Raw genomic sequence first — 17,060 nt, forward strand, 5'->3', positions numbered from 1 at the left:
ATAACTACTGATTTATCATATATTTGTCGTATTATCGTAACATATCTTATTTATACAGGGTGTACATAATTACAGCTACTCTGTTCTGGGCTGCCTACAGCCTTAACTCTATCCATCAGAAAATTATATAAATTTAGGAATGCCTCAATGAAATAGCGGGGGAAAATTTTCGAAGCTCCTTTGAATTCCAAAAATCTTTTGGTGCAAAATCACCGTGTTCGTAAGTGAGTTTTACCATCAGAACACGTTCTTGCAAACTCACCTCATACTCTTTACATAAGAAATGAGGATGGAAATGTGGTTCTGCTGGAGATGTTTAGATACCCTACCATAAAAGACGTTGTCGTTGGGGTAAATCGAGAAGCTTTGAAATTTCATTTTTAATTGCGTTGCTGTATTTTTGAAATATATGACATCCATATTTATTATGGGCATCTTTTTCTCAGCCACTTCCTTGGGCATTTTGCCTGTTGTGGCCTTGTATTTGTATTTGTATATAAGAGCTGAGCAGTTTGATCCCACGTTTGCAAAAAATGAGCATGTGCACCACAGTTTACATAAAAATAACACCCTTTAATGATGAATGTCGGAACTATTTTTTTTGCTCTCAATTTTCCTCTCCCATCTTTTAATATTAAGGCGTTTTTGAAGTTTCACAACTTTCTGATGAATACTTGTGGTTGTAGACCGGAGTAGATGAACTTTAATTATGTACGCACTGTATATGTAAAAAAGTAGTCTCTGGACAATGTAAAGAATTTATTTCTTTGAATGCAGAAAATTTTAAAATAATAAAATAGGACGGAAATTTAGTTTTTTTAAACGAGATTAAACGTAATTTACAATAATGGATATAAGAAAAATATTTAAGACTTCACACGGGACGCTTGTACACATATCACAGAACACAATTTGAGCAACTGCTTCAAAATTACACGATTATTATGTTAATCATCTCATAAGCTGAAAGATCTGATCACGGTCCCTACATCCTGGAGCAGGGGTCCGTAGGCTGGGATCTTTGGCGGGCCTTTCATATAGTGAATTTATAGCACAGAAACGAAAAAAAAAATGATGAGAATTGTCCCGGGTCTCGAGGCTGGAACCTTGGCAGCCTCACCCTTGTGTAGACCATGGATACGGCTAACGCTCGTGGGCCAACTATCAGATGTAGCCATGGATCCCACATCCTGCAGCCGGGTCCCTATATAGTGAATTTATAGTGTGAAAAGAAGATTCGACCCGGGCCCCAGGATTAGAGTCTTGTTAGCCCTGCCCTTTTGGGGGTCATGGATATGATATTCCCAATCATGGCTGGAATAAGGGTTGGCGGGCGGAGCAATGTCGAGGGGAAACAATAAACACTGTTATAAAATCATCAACTTTTTCAGTGCAAAAGCGACAAAATTACGTTTGCGCCCCTCTTCCCTACTGGATAATAATTGCTGCATCTACTTTAAAGATCTGGGCCGCAACTAGATGTTTGGTCACCCGGGGCAAGTGGGGAATTTGGGCACCCCCTTGTAATGTTGAAGGATAGGTTTGAGAATAAAATTTGCTCCCCCTTTGGTTCAGCGCCCGGGGCACGAGACCCACCTGCTCCCCCCAATTGCGGCCTTGGGTGTTTATATTAATTGGCTCTTACGTTAGAGCGCCGCGATATAGCTACGAAGACTGATATTAGTTTTGGAAAAAAAATATTTTTTTGTCTTTTCCATTGTAGAATAGTGGTAATATCTCTAATGAGATAATTAGTAGATAGTGTTAAATCTACTTCTACGTATTATTTGAGATAATGCTTTTAAACTAATGATGGGGGGAAAAAGAGCGTTTATCAGTAAGAATATCAAAAACTTGAATCATAATTACAGAGAAAGGGCAAAAGAAAATCGTGCCTTCTCAGCAGAAAACAAATGCTCATCAAAACTCAATGATGCATGTAGTTAGGTCAAACATTAAGGGCATAATTGAATCCCTTTCGTTAATGCTTTCATTAGTGAGTAATTTTCGGAATATTTCTAGCATTGATAGCATTATAAATAAAGTTATTGATTTCTGGACGATAATCTCTTCATTCTCAAACTGGCTATATATTTTTTATTCACTCACATATTGAACTGGTATTTGAAGACTAAAACGTGAAGATGTGCCAACAAATGATTGATTTTGAGAAGAAAAACAAGATGCCTTTTCTTTTCTTTTTTTCCGAGGAAGTGATTAAGGTCACATCGCCACGATTTCTGGAATCCAAACTTCCCCCGCGGTTATAGCGTTTCCTTTTTTTTTTATCATTATTGTTTCATAACATGAAATGAATCGGGCCCCAATCGCGAAGACAAATAAATAGCAATTAGAGGCCACCAAGAAATAGATACTTTGCGTTTGGGTGACCCAGTCACGAAATGTATTGATAGAATAGATCAATGTTAGAACTAATTTTTCGAATACCGACCCGGAAAAAAATTTCATTCCTGTAAGTGTCCTGAGTAATTGAAGGTGTGAACTCTTACTGTTCTTTCGATAAAAATAGTGTATCCGAATCACAGACATAAACACAATACAGTTCAAAGGTATCGATCATTGAATCGTGTTTTCTACGTCTATATCTTGACCTCAACATTGAGTTTTATTTCTTAAGCTGTTCTTGAATGGCAGTGAACCTAATGAATGAAGTAGAAAACTTTATCAGTATAAAGAACACAATTTTCCAACTTGGCTGATATATATTATTTTTCCATTCACATACCATAAAATCGATGTTTGCCATGCGTGACTAGATATTTTCCTACCCGATCGGTTAATAACAATACTTTTTTCAGTTTAATTTCAAAAAGTTAAATTATATAAAAAAATTCAGTATTTTTCATCCACCTCGTTGGACAATTTGTTCGTTGTGGTATTCGAGAGTTCGTACTTGTTATCAAAAACTAATAACGTTAGTGCCTTTTTGATGAAAATGTGAAATGAAAATAATGATCCAATTAATTCTGGTATCAATTAAACAGGCTTATCTTTATAATTTCTCCATTTTAAAATTATCAGTTTTTTGCTCTTAATTAACGTTAGTCTTTTTGTGAAATATATTTTATATCCAATACATGGTCACTATAATTTTCCAATTCACTTTCCTTCATATCATATACATATTTCGAGATTGAACAGTTAATTTGATAGTATTATTGTTGTATGTGCTGCCATTTTCGTCTCATCATTTGAGCAGTTTGAATTCACCCATAACAATCACGCACATCTTCAGCGATCCTTGTTGAAAAAATTATTAGGGTGTTGGGATACTTGGAGCATGACAGAGTTTGGAATTCAAGGAAAACGACTGGCTTTCGAAGGCCCAAGAATCACGTGATAAAGCAACGAAAGAGGTAGATTGACAGAAAAGGTCAGGGTACGTCAGTGTGCTATAGCCCATAACAGCAGTACACACCTTCGAGAGAATCCAGAAACGTCAAAGTAGGAATTGGTTGAAGTAGGAGAAAGGGCGTTGACTTTTAAAAGAATTATCAAGATATCAGTTGATACTGCCGTGTAATTTTTGAACTGTTCCCAATAAGAAAATATATAAATAGAGTAAAAAAACTTTCATATTTATGAATGAAAAATTGATGGACGAAAGTTTTATTCGAAACATTATTTGATCTTCAAAACCCATTTTCTGTAGCGACACTCGCAAGTATTCTTCAATTTTTCGGCAGAAGAAAGACGCCCATTGTATGGAAATGTAAAAAACTAACTGTTTTTCACAGCGTAGTTTTCCATTCGCTATGAAATTCGAACACCTAAGAAGAGTTTAAACATCTAAAAGTCCGCAGAAAGCAATGAAGGAAAATTTCATGAAAATGCATCGAAATTCAACTTCAACCGCTTGGCAGCCGAGGGGTTAATACAAGAAACCGATATATTTTCGGGGGGATCAACAAGATTATAAAATACCAGTCTAATTTGCAGTTACACACATTGTTCTTATCCAGCGCCTTTCTTTCCTTATACGGAAAATGACCTCGTCTGCTTATACAGGGTGTTTCAAAAAAAAAAAAAAGAAAAGCATCACCAAAGTGAAAGGGCATTTCAAGCGTATGGGGATAACAATCCAAAATCGCATTGGAACATGGGTATCCAAATTCCATCCAGAGCTACTACATGGAGTTGTTGCATCACACACTTGTAAAGCAATCCCGATATAATGATATATGAACAATTGATAGGGCCCCCAATTTGTCCCCCCATAGACTTTTTCTTATGGGTTTTTTTTAAAAGGACTCTTGTACCAAACGCCCGCGTTTCGTCACCCGAAGATTTAGTATAACTGTATTTCTTCAGTCTTCGTCGCAAAAAGACTAAGTAGGAAGAATCCTTGAGGCAGCTGGACGTGTTCGAGCTGATGTTTTTGAGAAGTGCAGTATTGTTCCTAAATACATTATTGTAGAAAGATGATTATTCGTTGCCCTTGTATTACTTATTATTTTAAATGACGTCTGCTGATATATGATGGCGTTTGCGCACCTATGTTTCTAAGTGATTTTGGATTGTTATCGTATGCTTGAATCACCCTATTATTTTGGCGATGTTTTTTTGAAACACCCTGTATAATATATTTTTTTCTGATACGGATATTCTGAAAAATTACGAAGCGATTTCAAATGAGAAAGCTTTCACAAAATTATCTTCCTGTCAATGTTGAAATTTAAAAAAAAGTTTCCCATCACTTTTTTCTTCAAAAACTTTTTCTCCAGGGAATCGATTCGACATTTTGTGAAATTTATTATTTTTTACCCTTTTATTGGCACACATTAAAATATCCGGAGAAGAAAAATTTTGAGGGGTTATATTAAGCAAATGAAGAGGTGCCCTAAATGCCATTACATGACAAAAAAATGTATTGTCAATATTTAAAAAATATGGGATGTTGCACTTCGGGGATATTTTTATAGATTATTTATTGATTACATTTAATAGATATTGATATATAAGAAATATTGTATTTATATACTATATTCATATGATATCATCATTTTGGCTATCATTTTTATGAAGAGTATATATCAGATTTCAGCATAAAACATAAATTATAATGTATATGATATATTTATATGATTCACATCGATTTGAATAGTATAAAAATGTCATTTATTGTTTGCCAACTTACTTTTCAACCGTTGTTAAAGAATGCACAGCAATATGCCTCCTCCAAACATGGTGTTTCCCTCCAAACGCAAGGGTTAGAAATCATTCTTTCTAGGTTTGTCAATAAATAGGAAACATGTACCCCTTTGAACCATTCTGCTGGTAATTATAGAAATTTCATGAACAGTTCACAAGTAAAAATCGAAGTTGCTTAAAAGCATCGATGCCGGAACGAGCTCAAAATATACAACGACTTTATTTGAAAAATATAAGAAATTCATACTGTGCTTGAAGCAACGCCGCCACCAAATAAAGGGTCAATCAACTCATAGCAACAAAAGAATTTTTTCCAGAATTAATCTGGTAAAAATTATTACAAATTTTAGAAATATGTACATTATTTTTATTTCAAAACTCATTTTCAGATCAAGAAGCAAGAAATATCAGTCACAGAAAACTTTTATGCGTTATCGACAGCAGAATTATAGAAAAATGTGAAAACAAACATATAATGTTTGTCTCATTTGTCGAGGAGTTTAAATAATAGTATCAAATAATAGGTCATCGGAAAAAAAATTGAAATAGTAATCTTAAATAGCCTGAATTCTCGCCCTTTCTACCTGATTGCAGAATATAAATTGAAGCGTATGCAGCAGGACTTGGAATAAGGCTACCAAGTTCACCCAGTCCCTTGGGGCATTCCGAAATCTAAAGCAGCCGTTGTAAGTTCTATATTTCTCCCCTTGTCATCTTGGCTGGAGGCCATGTTATTGCTCTGGCGTGTTTTTGGACAAAGTAGATGAATCTCTGTTTTAATTGTTAAATCGCTGCTACTATTATCATTTTTCTTCTCGCGCGCTTATTAAGTTCCGTACTGATGTTGTATCGATTGTGATGGCTGTAAATGATCTATTTTTTTTTAATCAAATACACCAGAGAAACTAGTTATAATTATTATCTTCGTTGTTGATGTAGTCTATTTATTGTCCCACTAACATGCGACGTGATGGAATGCGTGAAATTCACATATAAACAGCTGGTTTATTTATTTTTTACTTCTTATAATCAGTAATGTATGGTCAAGTGTTCATCGATCCAATCATATTATTGGTACTCGGAAGATATAAAAGATGGCCGAACCCGTAAGTTGGTTTTACGTTCATAAACGAAATTATATGCAGAAATATATTTTCTAAGTTTCAAAAGCTAAATAGAAGTAATCTTTTTTTCACAGCAATGAATCATGATACCGAAAATTTGAGATTTGTTTTGAAATAGAGTAGTGACTTTTTCCCGTCCCAATAATCGATGCTTGCCTGCATAGGTGTAAAATCTGCCACGACGCTGGGCTAGGAGAGATCTCGGCAACGGGATAAGTTCGGCGGCAAAGTTCTGATGCCCATTCAAATACAAATACAAAGACCACAACAGGTAAATTGCCCAACAGGCTGAAGAAAGATACCCACAAAAAATATGGATGTCAAATATAACAAAATATAGCAAACCCAATATAAAAGCATATATCTCGAAAAAAAAAAATAATTAATGATATATAATACACTGCCCATAAAAAAGATTATGTTTGTCTATTCTAAGTATGGATAGCTTCTCGATTTATCTCACTATGTTTATCACACTTCTTTTTAAACATGTCAATTGTGGTAAAATTCACGACCCCTCGAGATGAGGTATTCTATTTATTGACAACCTTACTAGAGAAAAGCTCCCTACGACACTACAACCTAGAGTTGTCCCTTACTAAACAATACTGGTGTCCCCTTGCCAAGACAGTTGATTGACGGTGTATTAATAACGCATATGGTCTACCTATCCATCTTGTTGAACATTTTAAACACGTCGATCATATCTCTACGACACCTGCGTTCCTCCAATGTAAAAATATTAAAGAAATCAGGTCTCTCTTCATAGCTCAAGCCTTGTGTGCCAAAAAGAGCTCGCTTAGATCTTCTCTGCACCCCTGCACCCTCTCAGTCAAGTCTATGTCCCGCTGTAGGTATGGTCTCCAAAACCTTATGGCATACTCCAGTCCAGGACGAACTAAAATTCATGCGTAGGTGTGAACGTTTGTCCAGCCCATGAGCCCGAGAGTTCCCCTCTCTTACCTCTCTCTCCCTCGCTCTATCTCCCTAATACCTATAGGAATATTTGTATGACCTCCCAATATCTTTTAGCCTTCCTAATATTTCCAATAACTTTACGCCTACGTTTGCCTGGTTGAATGCAAAGACACGATAAGATTGAGCTATCAAATGTCTTGCTCAGTCATGTTTTGTCTGTGTATTTTAGCTCCGGAGTCATTTTACTTCCAACCGAAAAGAAGTCAATACAAAGAGCATAGAAGTTATTGTAAAGTTCTTTGAACTACCTCATTAAATACGACACCAGAATATTCGTAGATACCGGACACTACCTGTCGTATTCAGCTGTTTGTGTGTGTGAATGATCGTCATCCTCATAAGCTGACCAAATACACACCAGTTTTCCTCATCCTTTCTTTAACAACTTATCAAATGTATCGTAATCCACACGCACACACAAGGAAGTAGACGGGAAAAGCATTATTTACATTTTGTCATCATTATTTAGCACAGTCACAATAGTCATATACCTATATATTGTTATATAGGGTGACTAATTTCGAGTATAAAGAAACTTTCCATATTTTATGTCGAAAAATTATGAAATTTGGAACATTAAGTGTAGAATAGCATAGAAAAATTGATGATTTTTGTTCAAAAATGCACTCAATGCTGCAGTGCGTGAATATACAGTCTGATAAGAACTGGCTACGCTTCACGAGCACGATGAAATAGTACTAATAATACTAATAAAAATGAAACTTGGAGAGATCCGTTCTTTTTGATGTAACATTGCGGCAAACAGAGCATCAACATGTGTATCGATGTCATTCGCTTCATGAATTAGCATGAGATGCCAGTTGTTTACAAAATGTATACAGTATAGTAACATTTCTTTGCTTACATACGGCTATACTTTCTTCAGCCCTATTTTTCAGGACCCTTGAAAGAACCATTTGAGAATGACTAGACGGAAAATTTGTATTTTAAAAGTGTCGGCGTGTTCCGCTAGGCGATATTCAAGGGTCGAGTCTGACCTCGTTTTTCTTCATTAAGTTTCCGCATCATGAATGAATCTAACAAAGAGCTAAATAATTTGCTTTTACTTTAGACCATAAAGCAAAGAAAACTAGAGTGACCAGTTTCCACTGACCTGAGCCTGGAGACCAGTAACACGGACATTTTTGAGGAACACTCGATTATAGTATATGATTATTCAACATGAAATTAAAACTATTTTTCGGTCGTGGTTTACTTTTTTTATTTGAGATATTGCATTTACTGAATGACAATACTGAAACAATTTTGTAGATATGTTCAGTTCAACAATAAACCAGTAAGTGACTGAAAAAATATTAATTCTTGTCTAGTAGAATAATAGATTTTTATTTAGGTTTAAGTACAAAGTTCATAATATTTCACTTTGAAGAATATTGTCATGTATAGTAAAAACATGATTCGTGAAACATTATTTAACGCTCAATTTTGTTTCACTGAATGAATTACTGAAAAAACAGCAATTTAAAAAAATATTGGAGTTTCTTTATTGGAAATGAAAGACGAATTTTCTGAAATTTTCTTCGCATCTTGTGATGCAACAATCATCGTTACAGATTCTGCTGCATTTTAACAACATAACTGTGAAGCAAGTAATTGCAGTTTTTACTCTTACTATCAGTGATATGAATTCTAAAACTGAAGGTATGCAATAGTCAAGATCTTGAATTGAATTGAGTGAGAAATCCAGGCATAAATTGTCGTAACTGTTCCATAACTTTTGGTTTCAATGTTTTTGATATTCTTTCACCTTATAGTATACGATTTCGAAATCATACATGATGGATGAATATGCGATCCAAAAAGAGTATAAAACATACAAACGCGTGCAGAATGTGTTATGAAGATCGAGTTGGAAGAAAAGTAAGAATTTATATGTAAATTGCTTTATTCTCATGAAAGAATTTACGGCTGTCTTCTTTCCTCTCTCGATCAATGACCGGATAATGCCTCGTCGAGTGCTTAAAATGTGGCGATATAAATAGGCCTACTGTTTATCTTTTATCCAATGACGGTACAATGCTATCAGTGAACTCTGAGATAAACTATGTACTGTACTATAATATTAGGCAGTAACAGCAGTTTTACTGAATTTGTATGTATATAAAGTCTACGAGCAAACTTTGGAAGAAAAAGAAAATTTTCAAATATATTTCGACATTAGTTTTATAAATAAATTTGCTTTCAATTTATTTATTTATTCTATACCTTAAATATATATAAACGAACCCTTGGCCTCGTATGCTCTTTTGTGCAGTCTCTGTTTGATTCAGATTTTGGGGTAATTCTAAAACGCACGTATATTAGAGGATATTGGCCAATATAACGACATAAGCAATGATACAAAAACAATAGTGAATATAATGATCCGGGAGTTTACATTCTTCTTTCCCACGAAAACTTTTACAATCCTCCTTTATTACATTGTAACCACGTTGAAGATTGTAAATCCCATTGGCTGAACTTTCTGCTAATTGCGGCTTTACGAAGGTGAGTGAAAACACATGAGTAAGAATTAAATGACGCAATATGTTACTGGATACTTGCGATTGTCGAGAATGAACAGCATAATTGGCTTATCCTTCACAGATTTAATATGAATGGCATAATTGAGCAGTAGACCATAGAATCTCCTTTTAGCATAGAACACTCAATGATCAGAGAAGGGACAAAAATAAAAAAGCTTGCTTCCAATCTTGAATTTCCATTAGTACAATTCAAGTGGGAAGTATTCTTCAAGAGAAAGAGAATCACGGATTTTCCTTCAATTATAAACAATCGAAGAATCTAAAAGCCATTCAAAAGCAAAACATACCTATAATTGTTCTCCTTCAAAACTTTTTTTGCGCGAATGTGTTTTTATTTTTAAGAAACAATGACTGAACTTTGGTAATCCCATTTCAGCTGATCATTTAATTGGCCGGTAAATTGAGCTCGTGTTCCCTCAAAGCCGGCCAAAATGATGTTCACGAGTCAGTTTCAACGTTTATCGAATCCAACAGCTGAAGAAATGAAACCATACTTCTAAAATCGTTATGCTGACAAGGCAAGAGAGATGATGAGAATACAATTACACATCATAGGCATTTTTTACAAATCAAAACACTCTAGGCCAACCCTACCTCCTTACAAGAAGGGCAAAACTCAAAAAAAGGTCGGATTGATAGGAAAACGTTTGTGATTTATTTTCAAAAGCACTGTCATGTGCATGAAGAGAAGTCTAAGAAATTGCATTCATTGTTCGTCATTCACAGTAAAAAAAAATAAACGTAGCAATCGAAATCAAATTTATGACCACCACGAGTGACTCAAAATTCCATACTACTGTGTGCTTTGTTTTTTTTTGTTTTTGTTTTATGATTCCATTGGCACCCTTTCCTGTTCAACCTTGCGACCTAACCTTTAAGAGGAAGTAGGGCACACAGGCAAGAAAGGTTTTCTTAAAGATTCTCCTGCAATTACTGTGTCAAGTGACTAGGAGGAGTAACTAAATAAAAATTGGGGTATGAGGCAGGAAAACTGTAGGAATCACTATTCCATCCGATTTCGACTTCTCAAAGCTGTCGATATCAATGAATTGCATTTATGCACATAGAATCACCAGATGCAATAAGCATATAACATTCGAAATTGTGATGTCTATTTTTTCAATGTTTTTGTTTCAGTACTATGTGTGGAAATTTTTACCTACTATATATGCATTCTAAATTCGATTGCAATATAGTATTAGACAGCTGGCCAAAGTTGCTTTAATAAATCAAAACACGTTAGATATTTAACAGCATACTTCAACGCCTAAATTCATTTAGTTACAATGATCAAAATGCTACAAACGTTGTGGTTTTTTGATTTGTCCTCGAGAACTAAAAAAAATATCTTCACAGTTTTAATGGATTTATGAAAATTTTAATGAAATCTTTTTCATAGGTTAAGTGAAAAAAATCTGTGTGCACTCAAGGATTTAAGATTAAATCAAAATTCATCCTTGAATCTAACGTTGTGAGAAATACGAACCTTACACACACACGTGCAATAACAAGGAGAATTGAATAACGATAAACGTGGGGGAACGTGATTAACGATAAATGTGGCTGTATTAAATAGATATAGGCCATTATAGCATTGCTCCACCTAAATGAGTTTAAAGGCCGAAAATAAATTAATAAATTGAATTTTATGAAGCAATTGTGAAATCTAGATGGTGACATTCAATTAATGAATGTCGTAGAAGTAAAGCGTAATTTGAAGGCTTCGTCAAATCGATTTCCCATATCTGTATTCAAGACTAGTTTTTCGAAAAATAATCGTGTTGATTCCCAATTCGGTAATTTTTCCGGAACGGTCAAATAAAAGCTAAGAAAAAATTCGGTTTCTATTTGGTCCGGTGCCTCAAGCACTAGAAACACCTTTGGAATGAATTTTTTAATAAATGTCTCCTCGTTAAACTTGATTTTTACAACACAGAAAAGTCAGGTTTATCTCAGGGTTCCTTAGGCTGAATCCCTGTCAGCCTCCCGAAAGAGTCACCTTTAGGGGTAGCACACGAGACTGCAGCCGAGTGGCAAGTAATGGTGATTAGTATAATGTGGAACAAATGAAGATACATTGCATTTTTTTATTATTAAATTTTACGGTGTATTATTTCCATCAGAAGTTTTAGGTTAACGGATTGTAAAACATTTCCGAAACATTGAGAGAGACAGAGAGAGAAAACAATTCGAAAACCAAGTTCGTAAGTTGTGATTTATACTCATTCGTGTAGATTACTTTTGGAATACGTAGTCTTATAAATATCATTTTATGCTTCCAAAGAGAACGTCATGAAATATCAAGCTCTCTCTTCCATTTTGTTCATATTCAAATCATAAATTTATTTTCATGCTCTTATAGGATTTTTCTGTACCTCAAAAAAGATTGTCAAACTTAATATCATAAAATCAAATGAAAACTATAATTGAAAAATAAGACTTGAACCAAAAAAAGCATGATCAGAATGATAAAAATGAGAGAAAGCAATAAACAAAATTAACGAACCTATTTCCGATTTCAAACAAATTTAATGCCTGATATAATGATAAAATCCTTCAATGATATATCATTCCATGACTATACATTTTGAATTCATATGATTTTTTTTCTCTGAACAATAATGAAAAAAACATATGTAACGCTCTTTTCTGATGCATGTAGTTTATTGGGGCAACCGTATATATATATATATATATATTATGAAATATGATGTGATATAATCAGAGAATCCCTTATTATTCACCGGCATTGGTACTGGCAGACTATATTACCATCAGTTTTAATAGCAAAAGGATCCGTGTATGACCTGAATGTTGAGCAGAGCGCTCTAAGAAAATCCTAACAACCAGACTAGAAATGTTATCGGAAAGGTCAAATCAACAGAAATTCGATGCAGAGAAAGCATGCTGATACTGTAGGAAAATAATGAACGGGAAAAATGTTTAGCACATAGGCATGGAAGTTAATGGAAAAACCGAAAGGATGAAAAAATAATTTAGATACTCATCCCCCCAAACTCGAAGCTTTCGCTGCGTAAAATCTAAAACAAATATTAACTTCGACTATTCATTCAAAATCTTCATAGTGAAATAATTAAGCTTAGAACTTTTCAGATCTTATTCGATCACAGTTTGATCATCGTGATTGAAGGCTTTTCCGCATCAAAAACCATATTATTTTTTTTTTAGAAATTTCAGATTCGTTCGTACGACTTCTCTCTAAAACTCTTTTCTTTTCTATTCCCTTTTTCATGCGAAAGAATAAAGAAAAATTGTTTAAAAATTGAATGGCTTAAGCAATCAAAAAAAAAAAAAACTACTTAAATCTTGTATCAACTGATATAAAATATGAAATGTCATGATAATTTTGATTGAAGTCGTAGGTTTTCATTGAGAAGTTTAATATTATGTTTATTGGTCACATTGTGCTTGATATCAGCGATTCCCAGACGATGGGGCGTGAGATTGGTCGGGGAGGGGAGGGTTGCATGATATGTTGCTGATAAAATTAATATACGGAATTAAAAGTTGCAATAGAGTTGTGATTCCCATACTTGTGTGCCATGGCAATTTTAGGTTGCTGCCGAGGTACTCGAGTTCGATGTAAAATATTTAAAAGAAAAATCTAATCTCGTTACTTAGAGTGCCATAAACGTAAATTGTTTTTGGAATCCTTGCATTAGATATTAGGTTTCTTGAATCATTATAAACAATACATATTTTAGAATAAATTAAATACATCAATTAAATACATATGAATGCGGAAGGACTTGAGAATGCATTAAAAATGTTCAAATCGATCTGCTTTAAAATTTGATTTTAAAATAGCTAAATTTTATAAGATTTGAACGGTTAATTTTGATGCACAATAATGCATATATTTTCTTCGTAATATGTGATGTTTGATTTTGATAGAGAAACATCTGCGATAGTTATGGGAATTTATCATGGTGAATATGTGAGAAAAATATTGGATCTTTAATTCTTCTTCATTCTAAATTGTAAAAGTTTCATATAGTCACTATCTTCGTGGTGAAACAATTTTATTAAATTTTGAAATTTGAATTGAAATGTAGTTTGTTTGTCTCTAAATATATAAAGAAAAGGGAAAATGATAGTGATTGAAAAGAGCGGCTTACCTGCAACGAAAGCGCCAGCAGTGGCTAAAAAAAGGGTCGTGACCACAGTTGTGACCGGCATCATTTAAACTTGCCGGACTGTCTTCTTGAATGACAACAGATCCGATATTTGATGCTAATACTAGAAAAGAGAACGAGCTTCTCGCAGGTAAACTAGTTCGGAAGTTGGCGGTCGCTATTCTTTTTTTAGGGCATCTGAAACTCGTCGCCAAGAGATACTTTTAAATCATACTCAACAATGACTGTGAAATACATCACTTGGCATTTTCGATAACAGGTTATGGCGAGTTTTTGGCTGCAGATCCATTAAAGTATGTTTCTCTTACAATTTGATTGAAATTTGATTCATACTCTACCACTAGCCTAAAAGACATGTAGACAAACATTCTATTACTAATGATTCATCCAATGAATTATTTTGTCATTTGTATGTAAGTAGGCTCTTGAAGTGACCTTTTGCGTACCTAATAATACGTCCTAGGAATATTTCTCACCACAGTAATTACCAATCAACGTTTCAGTTTCATTAGTAATGTCAAATTAATCTATTTATATTTCTTTTTCCCGTCGTCCACACAACAATATTTAAAAAAATATTCATTTTACGGACCAAACAAACAGTTATCATTAAAAATTGTAAAATTACAAGAAGAAATGCTTATAAAATTTGAATGAAATTAAATCGGAATGCTTACTGAAAAGAGTGCTTTACACCCACGCCGAATATTAATTTGATCAAATAACAATGAATTCCTAATACTGAATGAGATTTTACGTTCTGAGTTTCATGATGGTAATATGTCCAAGCTGTATTTTATGTTCCAACCTGAACTGGTGAATTAGGTTATAACCAAATTTCTTGCGTGTGATCTACACACGCAAATTTCGCTACTTCGAGAAAACAATATGACATTATTATCCATATGCGCTAACTTTATAGCTCTTATCTTTATCAGCAACAATGAAATCCTGAAAAATGGAAAGGGGAGGGGGTCGTTGGTCAGGTTCTTTTCAAAAAAAAAATTCATTCTTCCGTTTGTGTGTACGACATCTGGTGATTCAGTAAAGATGGGAAAAAAAGAGGTGGTAGTACACACCAAGACAAACAATTGTCATCAAAGAATGCATGGTCTAACATGAAGCGCTAGCGCGTTTCGAAACGGCCGCTCCGCAAACGTTAAAATGGTATTCCTGTTGAAATTTATCGGGAGAAAAAGAACACCACATGCATGCAAATGTAACCTGCGGAAGAAGAAGAAACCGTATGCAAATCTGCGTCACAGTGAATAAAAGGCGTGGACGCCAGTCCTGTGAAATTATTCTAGCGCGCAACCGTTCTAACAATTGTAACGTACGGGATAATGGCGCACTTAAGTAATACTGAAAAAGCAGACATGCATTTCATTTACGGAGCTGCAAGCGAAAGTACCAGAGGCAGCACGAATGTACATGAGCGTTTTCCCCACAGGCCCAACCGAAAACGTTTGTGCGCTTGCATCGGCAACTGTGCGAAACGGGATCCTTTCTTGCTTCCCGGTCTGATGCAGGTCCGCGCCTTTTATTCACTGTGACGCAGGTTTGCATACGGTTTCTTCTATTTCCCCAGGTTATATTTACATGCATGTGGTGTTCTTTTTCTCCCGATAAATTTTAACAGGAATGTCGTTTTAACGTTTGCGGAGCGGCCGTTTCGAAACGCGCTAGAGGGTTTGCGTTTCATGTTAGACCATGCATTCTTTGATGGCAATTGTTTGTATTGGTGTGTGCTATCACTTCTTAAAGTTTTCCATTCCTTCCCATCTTTTCTGAATCACCCTGTATGTTACGGCCGATGTCCAACAATTAGTGTTTTTTTCTACTATTGTCTAACGTGGCGAGACGAGGAGTACGCGGCGTACCCCGTAGGAAGCGAACACATTCATCGCTATAGTGATTATCTTTATATTGATTCACGCAAAACACAAATCGTGACGTCAATATGATTTGTTTCTTGTGTGAATCAACATGAAGATAATCACTATAGTGAGAGCCGCGTATGGCCGCGTTCCTTACAGTTGCGGACCTACGGGGGGCTTCCGTACCCCGTCTCGTTGCATTTACCGTGGAGGACGACCCCGTTAAACCCCTTCGACTAGCAGTTCGATGTCTTAAAGAACAACACAAAAGAATTTAAATAAAGTTAATAGGCAATATCCGATCTTTTGCGAAACGGATTACCAATTCGCAAACTAGCCAGTTTTGGACTTTGGCCGTGACATATACAGTGAAATCTGTCTAAGACGGACACTGTATGAGACGGAAACCTGTCTTAAACGGAAAAAATATATAGTCTTTTGAATAATTAATGCTTTTTCAATCATAAGAAACCTCTTTAAGACGGAAACTGTCTAACGCAGAAACGGAAGGCCTATTTAGTATATTTGTAGATACAAAACCTGCTAAAACGGGAAGAATTTTTGTCCAAGTGCAAGTTTTTGTCCTTTGGAGGGAAGAAAGTTAAGTCGTTCTGATCCCCCCCCCCCTTTCGTTAAGCGAACTCTTTCACTTCTCGGAAAAAAGATGATTGCTTATTATCTATCTGAACTTGTTCTGGGGGGTCGGGCTTGAGAGGAAGCGGATTTACCATTCAAAATTTAGTGAAAGCTTGTTTAGCATTGCATTTATGTTGGAAATGGTGACTTTTGTTAGAAAACGCTCCTATTTCTCGAACAAGTTTGATAATTTCGGGAGAGTAATACGCAAGGGAGACTGAATTATTGTTCACAATTTAGCGATACCGTGTTTCGGCTACTTCAGAGATTTTCATTCAGTGTAATTTTCACCAGCAACAAGAAATGCGTATTGAATTTGAACACAAAAATGAAGTTCGTAGAAGCGTAAAAAAATAAAATTTAAAAGTGTTACAGATATGTAGACTCTTTCTTTCACAAACGTTATTAGTTGTTGATCACATTGTCACTCTTTCTTTAAAAGGTATGCAATTTCTCAATTTTTATTTTAAATACAGTGAAACATCGCTACAACGATACTCGATATAACGATATCCTTTACTGCGATAAATTCCTCTGTAACGATATTTTTTTCGGAGATTTTTGAAACCG

The 17,060-nt window shown here is 34.9% G+C and overlaps 2 protein-coding genes across 3 annotated transcripts in view; one reads left to right on the top strand and one right to left on the bottom strand.

Annotated features, from left to right (window-relative positions):
• The window catches only part of LOC149080695 (uncharacterized), an 82,944-nt gene extending 68,843 nt beyond the window's left edge, over window positions 1-14,101 (bottom strand). Inside the window, exon 1 of one of the 2 annotated variants that reach the window (XM_089239909.1) lies at window positions 13,960-14,082. In XM_089239909.1, coding sequence (XP_089096035.1) covers window positions 13,960-14,023 — 64 coding nt within the window. In that variant the 5' untranslated portion in view covers window positions 14,024-14,082. Of the gene's footprint in view, window positions 1-13,959 lie in introns of both variants that reach the window. The other variant, XM_089239910.1, reaches the window with a different exon arrangement.
• The window catches only part of LOC149080697 (serine/threonine-protein kinase 32C-like), a 135,443-nt gene continuing 124,598 nt past the window's right edge, over window positions 6,216-17,060 (top strand). The window contains exon 1 of the mRNA XM_089239913.1: window positions 6,216-6,278. The gene's annotated coding sequence lies outside the window, so the exon portion shown is untranslated. The remainder of the gene's footprint in view (window positions 6,279-17,060) is intronic.

The sequence above is a fragment of the Pholcus phalangioides genome, unplaced genomic scaffold, assembly GCF_987345545.1.
Source record: "Pholcus phalangioides strain wild (caught in Gottingen) unplaced genomic scaffold, Ppha-v1.0 ptg000011l_1, whole genome shotgun sequence".
In the NCBI taxonomy this organism is placed as follows: Eukaryota; Metazoa; Arthropoda; class Arachnida; order Araneae; family Pholcidae; genus Pholcus; species Pholcus phalangioides.